Genomic DNA, 21,863 nt, shown 5'->3' with positions numbered 1-21,863 from the left:
TCTGAACGTTGGTCTGCCGCTCCGGAACGGGCTCCGGCGGGGGGGCTGCTGCCTCTGTTGGGTCGGGCCCTGGGTGGGTCCGGCGGCCTTCTTGCTCCTTCTTGGGCCTTTTTTACTGGGCGGTTTGTTTTCGCGGGCGTCGGGTGTCCACAAGGGGGTTCTGGACCGGGGCCCCTCGTTCTTTTTCGGGGCTCTCGTCGTCTTCGCGGCCTGTCCTCTTTCCTCTCTCCTTTTCTCCTCTTTCTTCTGTCCTCTCTCTCCTGTCCTCTTCTCTCCCTGTCCTTCTCTCTTTCTGTCCTTCTTTTCCTTCTTATCCTTCTTGGCGGGTGTGTCGACTTCGTCAAAGTCGGCGGGGACGTCAATGAAGTCTTCGGCGGTGGCCTTCTTGATGGACTTGCTGCGCTTGGCCTTGCCGCCCTCGCCGTGCCCGTCGCGCTTGCGCTTCTCGGCCATTGTGTATCTTGGGTCTGATTTCAAGTCGTGCGTTTCAGCCAGGGTGGTATGGAGAGAAAAAAGCGTGCAAGGAGTTCCAACAGCACGGTCTGGGTTTGCGACAGATCTCGTTATCGCACGATTGGCAAAGCGCTGGCGGTCCGTCAATTAGGAAAAAAAGATTTTGGGTTTGCACTAAGAATGCATAAGTGCCCTTTTGGGACAGAGGTGCCCCATTTTTAGGAACGTGGAACCCCCCCCATCCCCCACCCCCACGTACAGCTAGCTGGGAGCACTGAAGAGCCCAAGTTGATTTGGACACGAACTAGCATAGTTTTTGGTGCTTTATGAGACGACATTGCAGGCTAAATGTTTTCGAGGTAAAGCACTATAGAGCGGCCCATGCTTGACGGTCGACACTCTAGCGAGTATATCCGGTGCTTGTTGTTCTGGAGAATTACCTGTCGTTCGGGTGCCCGTAGGACCCTTCCTATGTCTCGTCCGTCAACCGTTGCGGTCAGGCCGTAACCATATATCTAGGGACAGAAAACTGGCGCCACCACGCGTTCGCATCGCATCACAGCAACCCAATTTCTAGGTCACAAGATTAGAGGGCGACTCGCACCCGTCGTGATATCATAGACCCAATAAGGCCGCGATATCCTCACGGCAGACGGATATATTCTTGTGCGTCTAATCGATCTCGAAGTAGGAAGCTCAGTGCACACTCCAAGCCCCTTTCAGACTACCATCGAGAATATCAGGTGAGAAGATGGCTAGTAGATCATCCAGAACCGACCTCATCCGGTTACGAGGTATCCGGATGGGTCACTCCTTACACCGTAGAAGCCGTATTCAAGCGATAAGGCACTGGAACGGTCGCCCATATTCTACCTGCAGTGAGATTCACAATGCAGTGTACCTAATTTGGGCTGCCATACATGTCGCGCACCGAATGAGAACGTGCACTGAGCAGACTGCGGGGTCTTGTGATCATCGAAACGAGGGCCTCTGTAAGAGCGTGCGGGCCTTGAGGAGCAGAGTTCATACTTTCCTCCGACTCTCACTCATACACCCCCCGCTTTGTATCTCTCAGGTTGGTGATTATTTGTCCTTATGCTTTATTATTAGTAGCTAACATATATAACTCCAGTCTTGCTCAGTCATGGATGATGAGGCTCAAGCGAAGTTTATGGCTGAATTGGACGCAATGATACGAGAAACACGAGGGACATGATTTGTCGTCATTGTGGGTGAGGGACTGTCCCATTTCTCAAACCAGAAATTGTAGCCTGAGACTGCTGCAGCAAACGCTGTATCTCTTCCTCGCGTCCTTCCTCATGAAGATTATTCTCGTCGAGATACTGAGCAAAGCGCTGCGACTTCGCTAAGCGCCGACCCACGTTTTCTTATAGCTATCCACTATCAGAGACAGGAATGTCACACAATCCAGTTATATTTAGCATAATTCTTTCCCAGAAGATAAAGTCAAGCTCCGCAGGATCTACAAGTATATATGATAATGACTAAGTAAGGAGGTCTCTAGAGACGCACTCGGCTGCAAGCTGAGAATGGTACCTCGATTTCTCTTTCATAGAAGAAAGCACATATACGAACTCAGAGGGTAGGTCTGCTAGGCCTGAGTCGTTACATGTAATCCATATCGGGGGGGTGGAGGCACACTACGGGATACTTGCCGTATACTCCCAGTCGATAATACCGCGTATATTGAGCTCCTCGTCAACGAGGATATTACCAAGGCGAAGGTCGGGGTGCGCTAAAAAGAACGACTGGGCGGCCGAGTTGGCGTCAATTCTGTTCTGTACCTCTGGCTGAAAATAAATTACTAGGCAAATTCCTCTCGCTCAGCTTACTCACGATCTAAGTCTTTATAGGGCAATATCCATATATACCGAAGGATGCGAAGCTGGTCATTAAAGAACTCTTTCGCATTAGTAGTCAAAATGCGTGAGACTTTGTATCCGGCCGCCTAGAGTTCGCTTTTACGGACTAAGAAAGCACCAATAATATCTAGTAGATTTTCGAGATCGATGCCCCCGCTAGTGCTGGGCATAAGCGAGCCTCCCTGAGTGAAAGGAAGCTTTCGAAGTTCTGCAAAGACGTCAACTAGTTGCTGAAGAAATAGCCGACGACGAGGTTGTAGACTATTCTCGAGTGCTTTTCTGGTTAGTAGCTAGCCTTTTATTTGTTCCATAATTATAAAGACTTAAAGCTCTGATGTATTTCGGTAGAGTTGGCTCTTCCTGTAGGCGTATACTCGAGGGATAGGTATATTTATACTACGTCGGACGTATCTACGAAGAGAGTGTTAGAGTAAGGCTGAGGCGTGAGACGGGAGTCTCAGACTGGAAGACACTAACTGCATTATACAGACTTCGCTTCGTACTTTATCCCATATATCCTGTACTGCTGGCTCAAGAGGAATTCGTACGATGCGCGTAGACCTATCGGTGAACTCGAGGACGAAGCAGCTATTAAAACTTCCCCGGTACCGAGCTTTGATTTCGCATTGTAGATTCTCGATGTAGTGCTGAGTCCCTAGTGCCCGGATAGCATCTTCGTTGACTGAGCCGAAGAAGGTATGGCTGCGACGATAGATCTGCTGCTCAGTCAAGGGCCATCCATGTATGTTGAAGCGAAATGGATGTCACCGCTGGTCGAAAACCAGTGGTGAGGGCTAGTAAGAGTCGAAACACGTCGCTGAAAAGCTCAGCTGAGAATTTACTCATCTTTCAGAAAGCCGAGAGACCGCGCCGAGCAAGTAAGTACATTTCATCACGCAGCAGGGAGGCTTGTCGTTTGACACGGAATGGCGGGGATCGTGGAGAGAAGTCGCGGGTTACTGTAGGTACCTAGGTCGGTCCGGCAGGTTTTAGGGGTAATAGCAACCTCGCAAGGGGGCAATACTGTGGGCCTCCCCACCAAACGACAGCGTACGAAACCCCGCTGTTTCCCAGCAAAGCGTGGCTAAGCCCAAGTTTAATCACAGTACTGAGAATGCTAGTCCTATTTCAAGCAGCACATTTGGAGTTGACCTCTCCATTCATATCGTTTTCCGTTTCCGTCTCCGTTTTCACGATCACAATGCCTTAACATGGTATGCTCAAGGCCTTGAAAGCTGCTGCGTTGGGGCTTGAGAATCTCATGCAGGACTTCATGCGATGAAATAGACCCTCCTACGATGACCACTCGCTGAGACCGCCATTAGCTCTACTAGGCCTGACCGTGTATAAGGTTGCGTACCTTTCCTGCAAAGCTTTCTGGACCGCTGAAATGCTTGCTGTGTTGGATTTTCTCAGGGAATTTTTTAGTCGTTTCCGTACAGATGGATTGACTATGTTCACTCGTCCGCGATTCAGTCAACGACGCAACAATGCATGGCGCGGTTTCTTCATGTGAATCTTTTTGATCTGGAGTCTCTTTGGCTTGTGGAATTCTTGAGGTGCGAGGTGACCCGAAGCACTGTGGAGGGGCCGAATGGACCCTGCAACCGACACTTGGAGTGCGAGTCCGCCACTATGACATCCCAGCTGCGACCCGGACAGTGCGAGCGCGTCGCGACGGCCTGGCCAAAAAAAACGAGTTTGCATCTCAACCGTCCATCCTTCGATCTCGGGGGACAACCATCACCAATCCGCGACCTCTCAGACGTTGGACCCAACCGCGAAAACTTTTTCAACCAAACATAGACGCGTAACACTCGCTCGCATACCGGTAACTGTAAACGCCTCCAAAATGGCCGGCACAAAGCGCAAGGCTCCTGCCCAGAGCAAGAAAGATGCTGGTGGTCCCCCCGCGGCCAAGAAGCACAAAAAGTTCCAGGTCGACGACTCACTTCTCGACATGGACCTCGGCCTCAACAAGTCCTTCTCCGTCATGGACAGCCAGCTTCTCGCGGATTATCTGGCACAGAAGATCAGTCGCTTCGGATCGGATCTGAGCTCGATTGAGGTGTCTGACTTGACGGTCTCTGGTGAGTGTGTCCACGAACGGGACGGGGAGCACCTGGAAAGATGCAATGTTGCTGACATGCCAATAGCCAACGCTATCCGGGACACGACGTCATGGGATGAGCCCCGGACTGCGGAGAAGCTGCCCGAGTTTCTCGAAAAGTTTGCTGAGAAGCCGGAGAGGCTGAGCTCTGCGCCTTCCGCCAAGGGCACACCGCACACCATCATCGTTGCCGGCGCAGGTCTACGCGCGGCCGATCTTGTGAGGTGCGTACCTCCTTCCATCACCTCCTCCACCCTCCATGAGGGATGGTCGCTAATGTTCAATCTGGGTGAACAGGGCGACAAGGAAGTTTCAGACCGCTGAGAGCACCGTCTCGAAGCTTGTGGGTGTCCTCGCGTGGAAGCTGGTAGAACTTCATGGCACTAACGTCGTATCAGTTTGCGAAGCACATGAAAGTCGATGAGCAGACTAAGTTCCTCCAGAGTCAGCGGACCGGTATCGCTGTCGGCACGCCGGCGAGGCTCATGGCCCTCGTCGACAATGGTACGTTGCACAAGCATTTCACATTTCACTGGTGGTGGAGCTCTAACTCGATTGCACAGGCGCGCTGTCTTTGGCCAAGCTGGATCGTATTGTAGTCGACGCGTCGCACATTGACCAGAAGAAAAGGGGCGTCATGGACATGAAGGAGACGATGCTGCCGCTGGCCCAATGGCTGACGCGCAACGAGTTCAAGGATCGCTACGTCGACGAGAAGAAGCCTCTCGCGCTTTTGTTCTACTAGTGGACTCGAAGATGAAAAAAAAGTCGAGGACAGGTGGGGGAAAAGATCTGCAGCAAGCCTGCGTTCAGGCGTTGGAGTTTGGGTGTTTGCGTTTCCGGGTGGTCAGATTCATGGCGAATTTGCACGAGAGCTCAGGACCATAACTATGCGAGTTGAAAGAGGGACCCCCTTTCCGGCTATAGGGAACCAGAGAGATGAGTTGGTGCAAGGGCAATAGACGGCGTGTTGCGTTTCACCCTGTCCGGATCAATCTGTTTGCGTTGCCTCGTGACACTGTTAGACGAGCCATTGATCGCCATTATGACCATGTAGTGCCATTGAAAACGCCTCTGATACACGAGGCTCCATGATCGACCACTTCTTGGCGTAGCTTTGTCGGAGTTGGGATGACAGCCGAGCCACCGCCGGATAGGCGAGACGTTGCTTGACAGAGTCATGATGACTGATTGGCAGAAGTTTGCGGGAACTGATCACTATGCTTTCCGAAGGCTATCTGATTGAAACACATGCGTGGTTAACAGCGATGGAGACAGATTTGTGCCGCCAAACTGGACCGAAGGTATGGAGAGGAACGTGGCATGCGCCGCAATCACTGCCGTCAATCAATTATTGACCGCCTGCACGCCGATCTTCCACACGTCGCAAACACGTATGCCCCATGTATCGCACGCATGTCAAGTCCCCTTCTGGCACCCTCAGACAGACGTCCGACTCTGGGGTAGCATGGGTTGGTGTTATGGCCCTACTGTTAGCCCAGGTGTTCCGACGGCTTCGATCACAAATCAATCCTGAGGCCTGGCATGAATTGTTGTATATGACTGACATGCAATTCTCACATGCTGTTTCCATGCTTCCATGCTTCCATGCTTCCATGAGGTCAAATAGATGAAAGAAGAAATGGGAAGCATGACCCTGAACAGAACAGGGGGGGTAGCTCTGGCCCGTAGGCGGGGACGACAGCTCAGAAAGGGGGATTTTTTCCCGCGGCAGGCGACAGTGTAGCGCACCTACCTCACTGATCAATGCGCCTCTCCTCCTAAGAGAAGGGAGCGCGTGGCCACTGGAAACATCCCCTCCCCCTCACCCCTCCCTCAAAGCGCAAAGCATGCATGATACTGTGTGTGTACATCGCTGGCAAACAGGTTGAGTATCACACGTGCGAGTGCCGCGACTCCATCATCTTCAGTAATTATCCTCTTTCGCCCGCTGATCGCCTTCTCGTTACGCGTCGTCTCTTCCCACTCAGCCAACCTCACTACGACTTCGCCCCCATCCTAGCTCTCGGATTGTTTGCTTCAAGCCCCGCCAGCTCCTTTCGTATTCGCCCAACGGCACAGCACCAGCCACCCCAGCATCGTCATCCCACATTCATCATCGCGAAGACCGTGCACGCCAACTCGACCCTGACAACCTGTCTCCACGTTCTACAATTAGCCATCCAAACTGCCAACCAGCCATCCCGCTGTCTCGTACCACCCATCAGCCTTGTCTGCAGCCCTCAGACTAAAGACATCGTGGCCCTCGGCCTTGAAACATTACATATCGCCGTCCCCAAGCTGACCTCTTGGCCCGCTATCGCCCGAATACCGAGCACAAGCACAGCGGCACTACCGATTTACCCCTGTCTTTCGACTCTCCCTGCCGGAAGCTCCTGTCGCTTTCCCCCCTTCGAAATCCGTCGGCTGTTGCGCCCGCCTTTCTGAATACCAACGCGCGCTCCGTCTTCCGGCCAACGCGGCGCATCGACAAGAATGGCCGACTTCCAGTCCCCCGCTTCCGGGGACTTCCCTCAGAATCAGGGACGTGATCGCGCCGGCAGCCTCTCGGTTGGGAACAGTGCCGCTCCGCCCCAACCGAGTGCTTCACACAACGGTGGCCAAGCGCCGCCAGAGAACGCTGGCAATGGCAATGGCCCACTGCCGCCGAAGCCATCCGCATCGCAAGGAAAGGAGGCGCCAGCCCAAGTACAGACCGTCTTGGCCTCGGAGGTGATATGACCCGCGAATACCGGCGCACTCGGTAAAGCTGACAGAAGTGCTCAGATCGGCGTCTCGACCATGTTGAACCAGCTCAAGGCGAGCATTGCCTCTGCGAAGGTGAGCGAGATGCCTCAGATAAGGCTTCAATGATTTCTACTTCAATGCTAATCGAAGCGGACAAACAGGAGTTCGCTCTATTCCTCAAGAAGAGATCAGCCATCGAAGAAACGCATGCATCCTCCCTCAAGAAGCTCTCTCGCATGAGCCACGACACCATGCACCTACCAGACCATAAGCAAGGCACTTTTGCTCAAGCCTATACCGAAATGATGTACATTCACGAACGAATGGCCGAGAACGGCATGCAATTTGCTCTTTCTCTGCACCAGATGCATGACGATCTGGTCGAGCTGGCTGCTGTTGCCGAGCGCAGTAGGAAGGGCTGGAAGGTCAACGGTCTGGCTCCAGAGCAGAGGGTGGCAGAGCTGGAGACGGTGCTGCGCAAATCGAAAGCCAAGTACGACTCTTTGGCCGACGAGTATGACAGGGCTCGTACTGGCGACACCAGTCGTCAGAGCGGCAAGATGTTCAGCCTGAAGAGCAAGTCTGGACCTCAACACGAAGAAGACCTTCTGCGCAAGGTCCAGGGAGCCGACCAAGATTACCACGGCAAGGTGCAGCATCTGCAGTCGGAGAAGCATGAGCTGGTGACAAGGACTCGGCCCGAGGCCATCCGCGCCTTACGGGATCTTGTGACGGAAACAGACTCGGGAGTCACCTTGCAAATGCAGAAATTTGGTGAGCCCTCTCCTCGCCAGCGCTGTACTCGTCTTCTAACGCGTGGCAGCTTCGTTCAACGAGAAGCTTCTCCTGAGCAACGGGCTCAGTATCAGCCCCATCAAGACTGGACAAGAGTCGAGCGGCGCGCGTAGTCTGCGTGAAGCTGTCATGGCCATTGACAATGACAGAGACGTCAATGATTACGTGGCTGGGCAGCAGAACAGACTCCCCCCTAGCAGCGGGGAGATCAAATATGAACGCCACCCAGTATTAAGTCCCCAGCAAGCGCCCAACAGCCAGCAGTCCCAAGGACCGCCCCCAAGCCAGTATGGGGGAACACCCCCAGGACAGGGACACCAGCAAGCGGTCGCACCGGGAAGAACGAGCACCTTCCAGCAGACCGGACCTCCTGGGACAGTTCCCGGCGGAGTGAGTGGCGCATCAGTTGGCCAAGGCTTTCCTCCCGGTGCTGGTCCACCCCCTCCGAGCAGCGGCCAGGGGCAGCAGTCGGGTTCAGCTCACGGCCGCAGCTTCAGCCAGGGCAACATGCTGTCGCACGGAAATGAGGCTCAGCAGCAACAGTCGTCGTTCCAGCAGCCTTCTCGAAACTCGGCTCTGCCTGCATCCAAGTTCAACAACCCAACAAACTCGCAAGGACCCCCGCAGCTTGGAGCTCTCTCGTTCCAGAACTCGCCACAGCAACCGCCGCCACAACAGTCTCCTCCCTTACAGCAGCAAGCGCAAATGTCGTCTTCGCCCCATCAACAATCGTCTTCGCAGTGGCAGCAACCAGGCCAAAATCCCCTACAGCAACATCCTCCCTACGGGCCAGCCTCTCAGGGCTCGGGCTATGGTGTGCCAGGACCTCTGCAGCAGCCCGCTCCTCCGCAGAACCGACAATCGCCTCCGGCGCAGGCGGGGTCGATGCCCACTAGGCCTGTGTTTGGTCTCTCACTAGACCGCCTCTATGAGCGCGACGGTTTGGCGGTGCCTATGGTTGTCTATCAGTGCATCCAGGCAGTCGATCTGTTTGGCCTTGGGGTAGAGGGTATCTACAGGCAATCGGGGTCGCTGAATCACATCAACAAGCTCAAAAACATGTTTGACACGGACTCGAGCAACCCAGCATTGGATTTCCGCAACCCAGAAAACTTCTACCACGACGTGAACAGTGTCACAGGCTTGCTGAAGCAGTTTCTCCGCGACCTGTCAGACCCTCTTCTCACTATGGAGCAGCACACGGCGCTCATTGAGGCAGCTAGTGAGTTTCTCGTGTGTCAATTTGCCTCCCGACTTGCTTGCTAACACAATATAGAACACGAAGACGACATTGTCAGGAGGGACTCGCTCCACGCTATCATCAACAGCCTGCCCGACCCCAACTACGCCACGTTGCGAGCGTTGGCGCTGCATCTTCATCGAGTCATGGACAACTCGCATGTCAACCGGATGAATTGCCACAACCTGGCCGTCATTTTTGGCCCGACGCTGATGGGCACTGATCCGAGCACTGCCATTGCGGACGCGGGGTTGGCAGATCAAGGCGATCGACACCATTCTCCAGAACACGTACCAGATCTTCGACGAGGACTGATGTGTTGCGGCTGGAAGTTGTGCCATGTTGAAAGACGCTGAGGTCGCTTTAATGGGTCCTCCTAGCGAATGAGTTCACAAACGTCCCTGTAAGACTAGTTTCAACGATGTCCATTTCTTTTCGCTTCCTTTCAGCATGTCAAGTCTGCGGCACGGCGATAGGAGAAGCCAAGGGTGAGCAGATCAACATTTTTCCTATTCCACCTCATTTCTTTATCTTTATTGATCAACATGGCGTTCCGGTCAAGCCAGTGCTGCTCTACTCTACTCGCACTACACTCGTCCAGGACCAGGAGCGCCTATCAGTACTTTGTCAAGGCAAGGGGACCATGTTGTATCATGGAGTGCTGTTCTCGCTGTTGTGACGGACTTCGCGAAATTCATTGCTTCTATGTGTATCTTGCTGCGTCGCAACAATCGGTGCCCGTGAAGAGTGATGCCCGTCTCATGATGTGGCACGTATGATCAAGGCCAACGATACTGTCAGTTGTGTGTAGCCTCGCGGCAAGTGAGCTAGTAGAGGCATCTGAAGTCTGGGTGGTCAAAGGCCTGCCGGACCGGCTACAAAGGGTCGTGCTCGAACACGGAAGCCTCGGATCGTGTTATGGCGCCAAGGCGATGGATCCAAGACCGAGCGAACTGATGCGGAAGAGGCCACAAGACCAGGCACATGGCGAAGTCGCGCACGTTGAAGCACGTAGTTCCCCGTTGAGTAGTGTACTCCTCCGCCAGCGGCATTTAGAGTTGTCCGTTGCCCCATGTAGCGTAATTATCGAAATGGTAATTCAAGCGACTCGTGCCATTCTCGAGCGAAAAGGGGCCGTTGTCTCAGGCCATCTCACATTGAAACTCATGGCGGGCGGACTGTGGCGAGGACGCAAGCATGGAGGGGAGAACGTAAGGTGCCGCAAGGGGTAGTTGCGATGTGCGAGCTGTGGCGGTGGCGCGCCCCCTCCCGAAACAGACCTAGTTACCCGGTACCTAGGTGCCTAGAGTGAGCCCCTAAGCTCCTCCACAATTACTACCTGGCAAGGCGAAGCAAAGAAGCAGCGGAGGCGCCGCCGCTGCTGCTGCTGCCGTGTGGGACGAGCTACAGGAGGGGAGTACGCACATGTCTCTGGGTGACGACGGCCGCGTGTGGACTGGTGGACGGAAGAGAGTCCAACAAAAGGGCCAGCGACAGATAGCCAGACAGAACGTGTCAGTAAGGTTTGATGTGACGTCGGTGCCGCGTCGCTCTCCCCGAGCCAACCGAACTGGCTGTTCTCCAGTCCAGATCGGAGTCTGGTGACTTGGCGCGAGATCCGTCTAATACTGATTGATTGCATGCTCCAATTCTAGTCATGAACACCCCTACCTGTGTGTAGCATGCCGAGGGCGACCCGAAGAAAAAGAACTTTTTTGCATTGCCTTCCACCGTCTCACAACCATCCGAATTGCGGTGCAGATCAGCCGCAAATGCCTGTTATTGTTATTATTAAGCCTCGCCTGTGCGGTCGCTTATTGGCCTGGACCGTGCAGAGGCCCTGCATAGCAAACGCCCAGGTACATCGAAGGCGGAAGGCGGGTGTCAGGGGGCGTGAATATGGAATCAGGTGCTACAGAAACAACTGAACACTCAGCTTGGCGTCGCGATCCACTGGAATTCAGGTCACACCAGAGAGAGGAGTTATGATGTTCCCCCACCCCCGACCATTCTGCCAGAGAAGTCGCCGCAAGCTTCGTCATCGGGCACACTCGACGCTCACTGCAACGCACCATGGCCACGGCATCAGGGTCATCAGTTGGAGGGGGTTGCGCAATGCCGGCTCCAATGTGCCGTTCTTCTTGTGCATAGGGTACCCCGAGTACCTGCCAGCGGTACCCAGCTGCCCTGCTCAAGAGGCATGGGAAGACAAGCAACGAGCAGAGCAATCGATGGATATAGCCCACACATGCAAAGCCTCCCGAAAGGTTATCGCTGCCCTGCGGGTGCCGATGTATACGTTCTGTGAGGGCGGGATGGCAGGGGTATATACACGTTATCGTTACTTTATCTTGTACTGTATCGTCTCGTCTCGTCTCGTCTCGTCTTGCCTCGCCTGGATCCCGTCTACGACGGGAACTCTGCCAAGGTACTGCTTACCCTTTCAAGGTAGGTACCCTTCCTGCAGAATTTCGCCTACGTATTCCCGCCTCCTGCGTCGGGCCCGCCCCGCTACTCTCCACTGATGAGCCCAGCTAAATCCAGCGACGACCCGCTCGCCAGGCGAGCAGCAGGTAACCCGAAGGGGGGATGTGGCTTGCGGACGCGTCAGTGACGATTCGGAGGCCTGCTGCTTCTGCTGGTCCTATTCCTCTTTCCTATTTCTTAGCTTGCTTCTGGTGCTTGATACTCGGCTTGGCGCTCGTTACCCAGTGCTCATTACTCATTGTTCATTGCGTGGTGCTCGGGGCTTCATGTTAGCGTCTGCTTGCCTCCTTCTTCATCCTATCTCTGCCCTTTTCTGATTCTGAATTGCATCCGCTCGTTGTTCTACTTCTGCAGCGTCCTGCTCTGACGATTCCCTGCGCCGACCTTACGCCTTCCGTGTTGCCTCATCCAGACCTGTCACGCCTGCATTCCTCGAGCAGCTCTTTCCTCTTATTGTGTCTTGGGTCCTCCGCAGGCTAGCAATCGCCGACACGTCACAGCTTGACATCCACAACCATGGGGCTACTACAGAACTACTTGCTGCTGTCCCTGACATCCACATCCTTGGCTCTCTCCGCTGCCCGCGACGACAAAGCCTCCTCCGCCTCCTCGAACACCAATGCCGCACCTCTGTCCCTCCCCGTCTATCAGGATGTCCGTATACAGTCTCTTGAAAAGCTGAGGAGGAGGAGCAAGCGACAGGTCGACAACACCAACGTCCAGACCATCAATGTGACATCTACCAGCTACCTCATTGAGCGTATGTCTTCGGCACATCAGTCACAGCATCCTCCGACTTCTTCGTAGACACTGACATGTTGTAGTCGACCTTGGAAGCCCGGCGCAGACGGCCCGCGTCGCTATCGATACCGGCTCTTCCGAACTCTGGGTCAACCCGAATTGCGAGAACGCTGGCAGTTCCTCCCAGGCGCAGATCTGCGACACCTACGGTCACTACCGTCCCGCCGACTCGGACACATCGCGCGTCTCCCAGACACAGAACACCATCAGTTATGGAAAGGGCGATGTCGCGCTTCAGTATGTGTCGGATCAAATCGCGATCCCGGGAAGTGGTAAGTCGCTGAACTCCCATGCCACTCCGCCGTCCCTAGACCGCAGGACTGACAATTCACAGACATCAAGCTCGACCAGGTCATTTTCGGCTACGGACTGGACAGTCAAGACTTGACCATGGGCATTCTCGGTCTCAGCTTTGGTGACGGTATCAACATGCAATATCCCAGCGTGGTCGATGAGATGGTCAACCAGAACGTGACCCGTACTCATGCATTCGGTGTCGCCCTCGGCACCAAGGACGAGCCCACCGGCAGCGGCGTTATCTCGTTCGGCGGCGTCGATACGAAGAAATTCAGCGGCGACTTGCACACCATGCCCATCCTCGGTCCCCAGAATGGCGAGCGCCTGAGGAGGTACTGGGTTCAGATGGACTCGGTTGGCCTCAGTACCCCCGGCTCCGACTCGTCTTCCTACAGGAACTCTTCTCTCCCCGTCTTCTTCGATACTGGCGCCACCCTAAGCTACCTGCCCTCGGGTCTCATTGCCGATATTGCCAGCGACCTCGGCGGCCGCATGGACACTTCCGTGAACCTGTACATCGTTCCATGTAACATGGAAGGCAGCATCGACTTCACCTTTGATGGCTATACGGTCAAGGTGCCCCTCGAGGAGTTCATCTGGGACGTCGGCCAAAACACCTGCGTTCTGGGTGCCGACTCTGCCGATGACGGTAGCTATATTCTCGGCGACTCGTTTCTTCGATCGGTCTACACCGTCTTCGACATGGACACGCCCGCCCTACACTTCGCTCCCTATGTGAACTGCGGCACCAACCTCCAGATGATCCCTGCTGGCGCCAACGAGACGCAGAAGTTTACCGGCGAGTGTGATGCCAGCGAGGGCAACACGGGTAGCAGTGGGAACAGCAACAGTGGCGGCGGCAGCAACGGCGGCTCGTCTAACGGCGACAGCGCTGCTGGCCACTTGACGCCGGCTGCTGCTTGGGTTGCCATGGCCGGTGTCGCCGTCGTCATGTTCCTCTCGTAGTGTTCTTGTCTCTTGTTTCTATAAAAGGGAAATGGAGTTCGCATATAGTTGCATTTGGGATGACCTCTGGTGTACTGGCGTTAGGACGATGCATTGTATCGGGCAACTGCATCCAAAAGACGGATTTGACGCACGATGGGGGCGCTTTCCACCGCATGTCTGGTATATTGAGAAACGTGTTAGCATTGGATACAACTAGTTAGGATCCATGAGAACATGATGCTGTTGTTTTGCACTGATGGCTTTTTAATTGATGCGACATGTGCATCTGCGGTCCCTCCTGTCTAATCCATTGTCATTGTTGTTATTCGTGCGACGTCCTGGACCACCAGACAGCTCGAGAGGGTGAACTCTCCATGATTCGGACGCCTCCGCCAGGCATAAAGGTGCTGCTCTGTGTGGGGGTGAAAGTGCTACCTTCAGTGCTCCTGCCTCGTAGTGGCTGCCTGTGACTGCCTTTGGTCTTTTCCATTGGGTCTGTCCCCAGCATCTGTGACTCGGCAACAGTCTTGGGAAATTTCCCTTCGTCCAAGTCATGTCCATATCGTCGATCAGCATCCTAGAACTCCTAAGTCGTCATCATTCAATACGTTGTCCCTACGCTTCTAAGAATCACACGCGTCATAAACATCCGCCATGCATCTCATCATCGACTGTATCACCTTCACAGCCCTTCTCTCGAACCTAGCTGTCGCAGCCGGCACTCTAGGCTTCGATCTTGGATCCAAGCGCGCAGATGGCAGCTGCAAACTTCAGGCTGACTACGAGGCCGATATGCAGGCCATCGAGAAAGAGTCGGGCAGCGAGCTCGTCCGTATCTACGCCGCAGATCAGTGTAAGACGGCAAAGGAGATTCTTCCCGCCGCCAAGAGCCAGGGCTTCCAGGTCGTTCTGGGTATCTGGTAGGCTTGCTTCGCTTTTCCTTTGAGATTGTCGAGGTTGGTGGGGGTACTGACAGTCGAGTCGAGGCCGGATCTTGAAGAGTCATACACGGTAGACAAACTTGCCGTCCTACAGCACGACACGGCGTATGCCTCGCAGATCTACGCCGTGACCGTCGGTTCCGAGACGTTGTATCGAAGGAACTTTACAGGCCCGGAACTGGCGGCTAAGATGAATGACTTCAGGGTGTCGGCACCAGGAGTTCGAGTGGGCACGGCCGACAGTTGGAACAAGTTTCAGGACGGCACCGCTGACGCCGTGGTGAACACAGCGGACCTTGTCCTCGTAAATGCGTTTTCATACTGGCAGAAGCAGGCTGTGAGCAATGCGACGGCGACCTTTTTCGACAGCATTGCGCAGGCGTACCTTCACGTGGAAGACAGAGCACGAGGGAGCAAGATGCCGGAGCTTTGGGTGGGAGAGACCGGATGGCCGAGCGAAGGGAGCAGCTACGGAAACGCGACGCCTGGGAAGGCGCAGGCTGAGCAGTATTACCAAGAAGCGGTGTGCGGCATGATCGGTTGGGGGTACAACGTCTTTGTGTTTGAGGCATTCGACGAGCCTTGGAAGCCGAATGCCGTGGGTGAGAATGGTGTGGAGGCGCCCGAGGGTCATTGGGGCGTCATGACGGCCGATCGGCGAGCCAAGTTTTCCCTTCGATGTGAGGAGAGTTCTTGAGAGGGCCACGAGAGTGGGTTTGCTCCTGTATCCACGACTGGTCGAGGACGAAGTTGCGCGCACGACGATCAACACCTGACACAGACCTCATAGCCCCTAAATCTGTACGTTGGTTATTCAAGCCTGCTTCCTTCCTGCATGAGTGCTCAAGGGTAGACCTGGGCAAGAAAGCGTATGACGAAGCTCCTATGAGAACATGGGAATGCCAGGTCCTTCGAGAAATATGTGAGTATCGCGATGTTTTCTCTGACACTCTTTCGTTTCGGGCTTTCAGCCAGCTGGCACTGTCAACATGCAAGCCACTTTGTGCTTGCCCTAGGTGATCATTGGGCATTGGGCTCTCGAAACTCAGCCAACAGACATGCGGTTGGATGTCAACCGTTGTGGGGGGCGGGGGGGGGGCATGTCCTGTAGCGCTCGTCCATTGCCTCGTCGTGGTGGCAGCAGCCTTGATATGATGTATCGGCCATCTCCTAATGCCCGGATGGTGCCCCCCGGCGTCCACACCGGCCCAGACCGCGTGTCACAGGATGTAACCGTCAGTCTGACTAGGCCGATAAGGTGGCGGGGTCTCGGCCTCGGGCTATGTGCGACCCCAGGCGCAGGAGCTGGGTCCTCCGGCCGGCTGATTGACCGGCGCCACGAGGGGGAGGGGGGTCGAGGGGTGAAAGCAATGCAGTCGATATAAATGGTCCTGTGGGCGACGAACGTAAGGGACGAGTGACAGGCGAGATGACGTGGCAGCCTTAGGAAGAGAGAGCGAGACCTACGAGGAACACTCCCCGTCTTGTCTGTATTGTGAACTCACGTAACGGCGGTTGTGGGAGGGTCGGCTCAATCAGCCCACGCGAGCATCGCCACGGATTTTCTGGGGTGACACAACATGGGAGAAGGAGGAAACAATAGAACGACGTGCATGGCATGAATAGGACAAGCAAGGCTAAGAAGGGGCGAGGTGAGGGGTCGCAGTGCATGCTGCGGACTAGAACGGCGTGCATCAAATCAAGTCGACCGGAGGCGCGCCGCGTGCACACAACCACCTCGCCGCGGACAGAGACCCGTGAGATCCGGACTCGTTGCTGTCACGTCGAAAGCTCCTCAAAATAGACACCGTATCGATCGTTCCCCCACGACGTTGGCAGGTGTTCTTGGTGGACATGTGAAGCCATCGACGGTCGACGGACGACGGGCGACGGGCGAAGATCTATATAAGTCGAGTTTGCCTCTCGTGCCTCGAAAAGGTGAGCCGTGGAAGAGGTGGAAATCAGGTTCATCGGCCGCATTTACCTTCATTTTTCATTGCATCCCCTCGTCACCACAGAGACAAGAAAACGCTACTTCTTCGGCCCCTCCCCACCCCGGGTCTCCGTCTCTACCTCTTCACGTCATATACAGACATCTCACACGGCTGTTCCGGGCACGCTCGTTCCCCCAAGAGTCCCCCCCCCCCCCCCCTCCCCGCAAAGCTTGCCCGACATGTCGGACCGCTATCCCTGCATGTACTACAACACGGGTCAGTGTGCTGCATACCCTACCATCAACTGGATGCCGGGTAGCCACGCGGCGTGCGATGAGTGCCTTGTACGTCCTGCTTTCTCGTTCTCCCAACCTTGCGCTGCGATGAAGCTGCGAGGCCGGGGACTTCGCTAATGGTCCCGCAGAGTAAGGGTTACCCTCGGGGGATCAACCAAAGCGTCTGAGAGGTCAGGAGAGACGGGCGAACGCCAAAACGATACAAGGGCAGGAGCGGCAAAGCATGGCCTTGGTGACGAAGGGCTTTGATTTTGTCCGTTGCCTTTGGTTTGATTTTTCATTGCGTCATATCGCATTGCATCATGTGCCGTGGCAGAGTAAAACGAGGACGCAGACGGCGAGAGGATCATGGTCCGGTGAGCATCGCCCAGGTTGAAGTTGACAAGGACAGAAAAGGACACACACACAAAAAGAGAGAGAGAGAGAGAGCAAAAGGTTTGATGTACGCGTGCATATGTGGCATCAGAAGGCGCGGTCAGGACGGCAACACGGGAGGGATCGCGCGTGGAAGCAGTAATACGGGCAGCGTCGTGTGTTCGGCAAGCATTCGCTATTTCCCAGTAATTTAAATTGTTGCGGCCGGCATGGCGCATATGTTCCAAGAGTGTGTCTATGTGTGAGAAAGAAGAAGAAGAAGAAAAGGAGGGATGGGGGGTGTTGCTTAGTCCAGACCAAGCCGGCGTGACGTGCAAGCTTGTGGTCGTGGTCATTACTTCGCTGCAGATGCAAAATGAGATTGTGTCTCCCGTCTCGTCGCTCTCACGTCGACGACTTCTCTCTTGGTCTCTCCCCGTATCGTTCTCTCCCGTCCCTCCCGACTTCTTCCATGCAGACCTTGGCTTAGGCGCAGGCAGGTTGATTTTCTGTTTATTGTCGACGTTGTTCTGTTGCCTGCGGGTTACGCCAGCATGGTGTTGTGGATTTGTTCAAGACCATTTGATTAAGACTAGTTCGATTTTCGGCAGAGCAAGGCGGCGGTCGAGGAGGGGTATCTCATTTTTCGTCGTTGTCACTTCCTACTTGCGAAGGGGTCTACACCTCGTCAGTCCGGATTTCCTCCACCAGCTGGAAGGCCCTTCACTCACGCGCAGCCCTGGGGCGTGGCAACGCCAAAGTAGCAGTCACCGCTGACTCTGTCGACGACCTGATTTTGCGTGACGGGCGTGATGACGACGGCACCGGAGGCGAGGGAGGCGGCCGTGGCGAGGAGGGCCGCGACAGTTAACCTCATCGTGACGGATCGGGCTATCTCTCGTGCGAGGACGGGGACAGCTGTCGAACGAGCGGAATAGCGATCGTCGTTCACCGTTCGTCTGCCCTTCGGGACGATCCGACGGCGTGGGCTTCGTGGGTTGTATGTGTGTATCAATGACAAGTCCAACTCAAAAAAGCGGGCGAGGCAGGTAGTCGTCTGGTTCGATTCGATGGCGCCAGGCTGGATCGATCGCGGCGCGTGGTTCGTTTTCGGTAGGGCGGAAATTGGGAGGGGCGAGATTGATTGATTGTGGGGTTTGAGAATTAAACCGCCAGGGCGCAAGGTCGGAGGAGTAAAGGGACAGACCAGCTGACAATCGAAGCGAAAGAAAGAAAGTCGCGGGCGAGGCGGCGGGAAGAGAGCGAATTGGGCCCGCGATGAGAAATTATGGTGTCGTTCCGGCAGATGGGTTGTCAGAGGAAGAAAAGAATCGCGAGCCTCCCTACCGTAGACGAAGAGGCGGCAGGAGAAGGGGGGGGGGGCGGAGCTCACGTTGCACTGAGCAGCACTCAGCAGCACCGAGCGGCACTTGACGTTGCAGATCTCAAAGGGCCAGGCACAGCATGGATGGAAGGGATCAGGGCTGGGAAGGCGACTGGCGGGCCACGGGAGAATGTGATGTCAGCCACAACGCGAAATAGCACCAGGTGAGGTGACAATGGGGCCATGCGAGGGCTGTGAATTGAGGCCTGTGACGAGAACCGTCTCGTGAGGTGTCACGGCCGAGGGCGAGTGGTGGTTTCAGCCACGGCCTTGAAACCCACCGTGCCTGATCGCTGGCTGATGTTCTCTCCTCCTCTTGTGTTGTCGTGCCATCAACCGCTACTGCGGTGCGAAGGATGACGACTATTCATCGTCGTCCTCCTCCTCTGCGCTTGCCGCCGATATTCCAACCCATGGATCTTGGATATTGCAGATGGATCGACTGGTTCGTTCGAATTTCCAGCCATGTGGTCTTGATGTCTATCTGCGGCGGGTGGGGATTGGGTATTCAATGCACCGGCGAACGTTGGCGCCAGCACCTACCACCCAAAGACGGCCACAGACGACCCCTGATCCCCTGACCTGCCTCCGTAGGCGCATTCATTACCCGTGCCCGTACTTGCCGTACCACATTAGTAGTGGCCCGCCATCGGTACCATCCGAACATCGTCTTAGTCATGCATCGTCACAGAAGGGCTCCGCTCCACCTCCCGAAAGCTGCCGCTGCTCAACGACTTCGGACGCGGCAACGCCATTCATCATGACCAACTTCAGCTTCGTATGCTGTGGAACATGAACTGACGTAGCCCGCTGCGGAGGTCATTCCACCTCCCCGAAAATCGTTGACTTTCGACGTTTTTTTGTTGTCCTTACACTTACGAGGCACCCTTTTTAAAGACACAGACCAACCAACTCTCACATCCTTCCCGATGCGTGACCTTTGACGGCAAGCCGTATCTGAATCGACCCGAAGTATGCATCTTGCACACCTTGAGCACACATTGAGAAATGACTGCCGTGTGAACCTGTCATCAAATTTGTGCCCCCACATGAGGGTAGTGATGGCTGATCATCTCAAATGATCGCCTCTATGACCCCAGAAGATAGATCCAGCGGTCGACTACTGGTAGGGTTTGCCTGAGCCGCCTGGTGCGATGCTGAATCGCCAAAACCATGCCGCCACATTGAGTACTCGGAATCGACCTCGTATGGTCTTGGGAGCGAACGGAAACATAACCATCGCGCACCCTCGTGAATAGTCACAGACAGCAGTCAGGTTGACCCTAGTAAACATGATCGCAATTCCTGGGGTATACCAACTGCCGAACTGTAGGTAAACAGCGTTTGAGCACAACATTGACTCTCAAACAAGAGACTCCCCAACTCCCAAACGACAGTACTCTGTAGGAGCGCCACAAACCCTCCGTATCGGTATCTCGGCTCCGTAGCTCGGCCTCGTCATCATCGTCGTCATCACAGAACCATCCTCCATCTACTCCCAAGCTCCTCCGGCCATCAACAATCCGGCGAGGAGCATCCGATCCTTTTCATTGAATCCATGAGCCGAGGCCAGCTTCTGCAGCGGCATCTCGCCACCCTTGATGCAATTCGGATTGGCTCCCCACTGCAGGAGCAGCGCGCACAGATCATAGGCCACCCCGAACGGCACGACGGCAGCGCTCTCATCCGAGCCCGCCGCCTCGATCACATCGTGGAGGACCATGTTCCGCCAGATCTGGCTGCCTTTGGCGCCGCGGATGAGTAGGGTCTTGGCCATCTGCATCCTGTCGTCCCAGTCGGTCGTGCTGGGGAGGTAGAGGATGGCCCACTTCAGCGGAACCTGCGGTTGCCGCGGCAGGTCCAGCGCGAGGTGGAAGGGCCGGCCAGGGGCGAGGTATAGGTCGGAGGCGGCGCCGGGGTCGGCGCCGTTGTTGAGCAGAAGGTGGAAGAGGTCAACGGGTCGGTGCTGCGAGCACATGGCGCGCACGAGGGGCGAGACGCTGCCGGTGAAGAGGGGTCTGTTGGCGCTGGCGCCGTGCCGGAGGAGGAGCTGCACGAGCCGCAGGACGCAGACTGAGCCGTGGCTGTGGCAGCAAAGATTGTCGGCGCGGTCGATGGCCAGGTTGATGAGGCGGATGCCGCTGGATTCGATGGCCGAGGGCCGGGCGCCGTGGGTGAGGAGCAGCGTTGGGATGCTCGTGTGGCAGTGGCCCAGCACGAGGCCGTTGTTCTGGGCGAAGTGGGTGAGCAAGGGGTGGCTGCTGCTGAGCGATGGGTCGGCCCCGTTGCGTAGCAGCATTTCGACTACCGATATCTTGTCGCCGAGGTGGGTGTGACGGACCGCACGCGAGAGAGGCACGCCTTCGTCTGTGAGTTTGTTGAGGTCATACCGGTATTCGATGGCCTTCTGGACGAGGTCAACTAGGCCAAGATCACAGCCCAGATTGAGAGCCCACTGTCGGCCTGAGTCACGGTCCTTGAAGTAGATGCTGTGGATGGCAACTTTGGCCATGGCGCGGCCCGTCTGAGCAAGACTGATGGTGTCGCTCTGGGAGAGGTGATCGATAACCATCCTGATGATCTTCAGGGGCAGCCTGAGCACCCTGAATTGAGGGAAGGCACCCATGGACACGACGTAGTATTTCGGCGAGTTTTCGATGTCTGGTCCCTGGACAAGGCCCTCCTTCCTGGTTCGTGCGAGTTGAAGCTGTCTGAAAGAGCTGGGTAGGACCGTAGCTGAGGGATTCCGGGATGGGGTCGTCGTGGCTGCGCGTGTCAACGTGTTAACGTGTATCGTCAACGTTCATCGTTGTTTACTGAGCCTGGAGATGGGCCTTACGACAGCACACAAGGCCGCAGCCCAAGGCCGTATTTGAACAGCGGGCTGTTTCGTTATGCAGTGTGCAAGAGTGGTAGTAATGGGTCCGGAACGCGTGTGAACCATGTGCGTTGAGATCTGTCGACTTAAAAGACTATTCGCATTTGCCGCCGTACATAGACAAAGATAATCATGATGCTTCGAGCCAAAAGACGATGCAGTCTCTAGAGGCAAAGGCAGTTTGTCTATCTCTAGAGCGGCGACTTCCTTGACGTTCTGAGAGAAGAAGGAGATAGCATAGCCGTTAGATAAAGATAGTGTGTCTAAGTTAAGCATTTGCTGCAGTAGCATCAACGATGATTTTCCGTGGAATT

At 55.3% G+C, this 21,863-nt stretch overlaps 7 protein-coding genes across 7 annotated transcripts in view; 4 read left to right on the top strand and 3 right to left on the bottom strand.

Moving 5' to 3' along the window:
- Positions 1–453, bottom strand: part of VDBG_02012 (predicted protein) — a gene marked incomplete at both ends in the record, with an annotated part of 1,232 nt that extends 779 nt beyond the window's left edge. Inside the window, one exon of the mRNA XM_003007778.1 lies at positions 117–453. Coding sequence (XP_003007824.1) covers positions 117–453 — 337 coding nt within the window. The remainder of the gene's footprint in view (positions 1–116) is intronic.
- Positions 454–4,188: 3,735 nt separating this feature from the next.
- VDBG_02011 (conserved hypothetical protein) lies at positions 4,189–5,191 on the top strand (the record flags this gene model as incomplete). The annotated part of the gene is made up of 5 exons (XM_003007777.1): positions 4,189–4,426; positions 4,493–4,670; positions 4,744–4,789; positions 4,845–4,950; positions 5,010–5,191. The coding sequence occupies 5 exons, from the start codon at positions 4,189–4,191 to the stop codon at positions 5,189–5,191; spliced, it is 750 nt and encodes a 249-aa protein (XP_003007823.1).
- Positions 5,192–7,248: 2,057 nt separating this feature from the next.
- Positions 7,249–9,585, top strand: VDBG_02010 (beta-chimaerin; the record flags this gene model as incomplete). The annotated part of the gene is made up of 4 exons (XM_003007776.1): positions 7,249–7,287; positions 7,356–7,968; positions 8,018–9,211; positions 9,266–9,585. The coding sequence occupies 4 exons, from the start codon at positions 7,249–7,251 to the stop codon at positions 9,583–9,585; spliced, it is 2,166 nt and encodes a 721-aa protein (XP_003007822.1).
- A 2,331-nt stretch (positions 9,586–11,916) lies between these two features.
- Positions 11,917–13,780, top strand: VDBG_02009 (candidapepsin-1; the record flags this gene model as incomplete). Its single annotated transcript, XM_003007775.1, has 3 exons — positions 11,917–12,476; positions 12,541–12,789; positions 12,852–13,780. 3 exons carry the CDS (start codon positions 12,233–12,235, stop codon positions 13,778–13,780), a joined length of 1,422 nt encoding a protein of 473 aa, XP_003007821.1.
- Positions 13,781–14,416: 636 nt separating this feature from the next.
- On the top strand, positions 14,417–15,400 carry VDBG_02008 (glucan 1,3-beta-glucosidase; the record flags this gene model as incomplete). Its single annotated transcript, XM_003007774.1, has 2 exons — positions 14,417–14,682; positions 14,749–15,400. 2 exons carry the CDS (start codon positions 14,417–14,419, stop codon positions 15,398–15,400), a joined length of 918 nt encoding a protein of 305 aa, XP_003007820.1.
- Positions 15,401–17,462: 2,062 nt separating this feature from the next.
- VDBG_02007 (hypothetical protein) lies at positions 17,463–18,567 on the bottom strand (the record flags this gene model as incomplete). Its single annotated transcript, XM_003007773.1, has 2 exons — positions 17,463–17,965; positions 18,019–18,567. The coding sequence occupies 2 exons, from the start codon at positions 18,162–18,164 to the stop codon at positions 17,950–17,952; spliced, it is 162 nt and encodes a 53-aa protein (XP_003007819.1).
- Positions 18,568–20,163: 1,596 nt separating this feature from the next.
- VDBG_02006 (predicted protein) lies at positions 20,164–21,297 on the bottom strand (the record flags this gene model as incomplete). The annotated part of the gene is made up of 1 exon (XM_003007772.1): positions 20,164–21,297. The coding sequence occupies one exon, from the start codon at positions 21,295–21,297 to the stop codon at positions 20,164–20,166; it is 1,134 nt and encodes a 377-aa protein (XP_003007818.1).
- Between the last annotated feature and the right edge of the window lie 566 nt (positions 21,298–21,863).

Source organism: Verticillium alfalfae, genomic scaffold, assembly GCF_000150825.1.
Source record: "Verticillium alfalfae VaMs.102 supercont1.2 genomic scaffold, whole genome shotgun sequence".
Taxonomy (NCBI): domain Eukaryota; kingdom Fungi; phylum Ascomycota; class Sordariomycetes; order Glomerellales; family Plectosphaerellaceae; genus Verticillium; species Verticillium alfalfae.
Note: the sequence above shows the minus strand (reverse complement) of the source record. Positions and strands in the feature narration are given on the sequence as shown.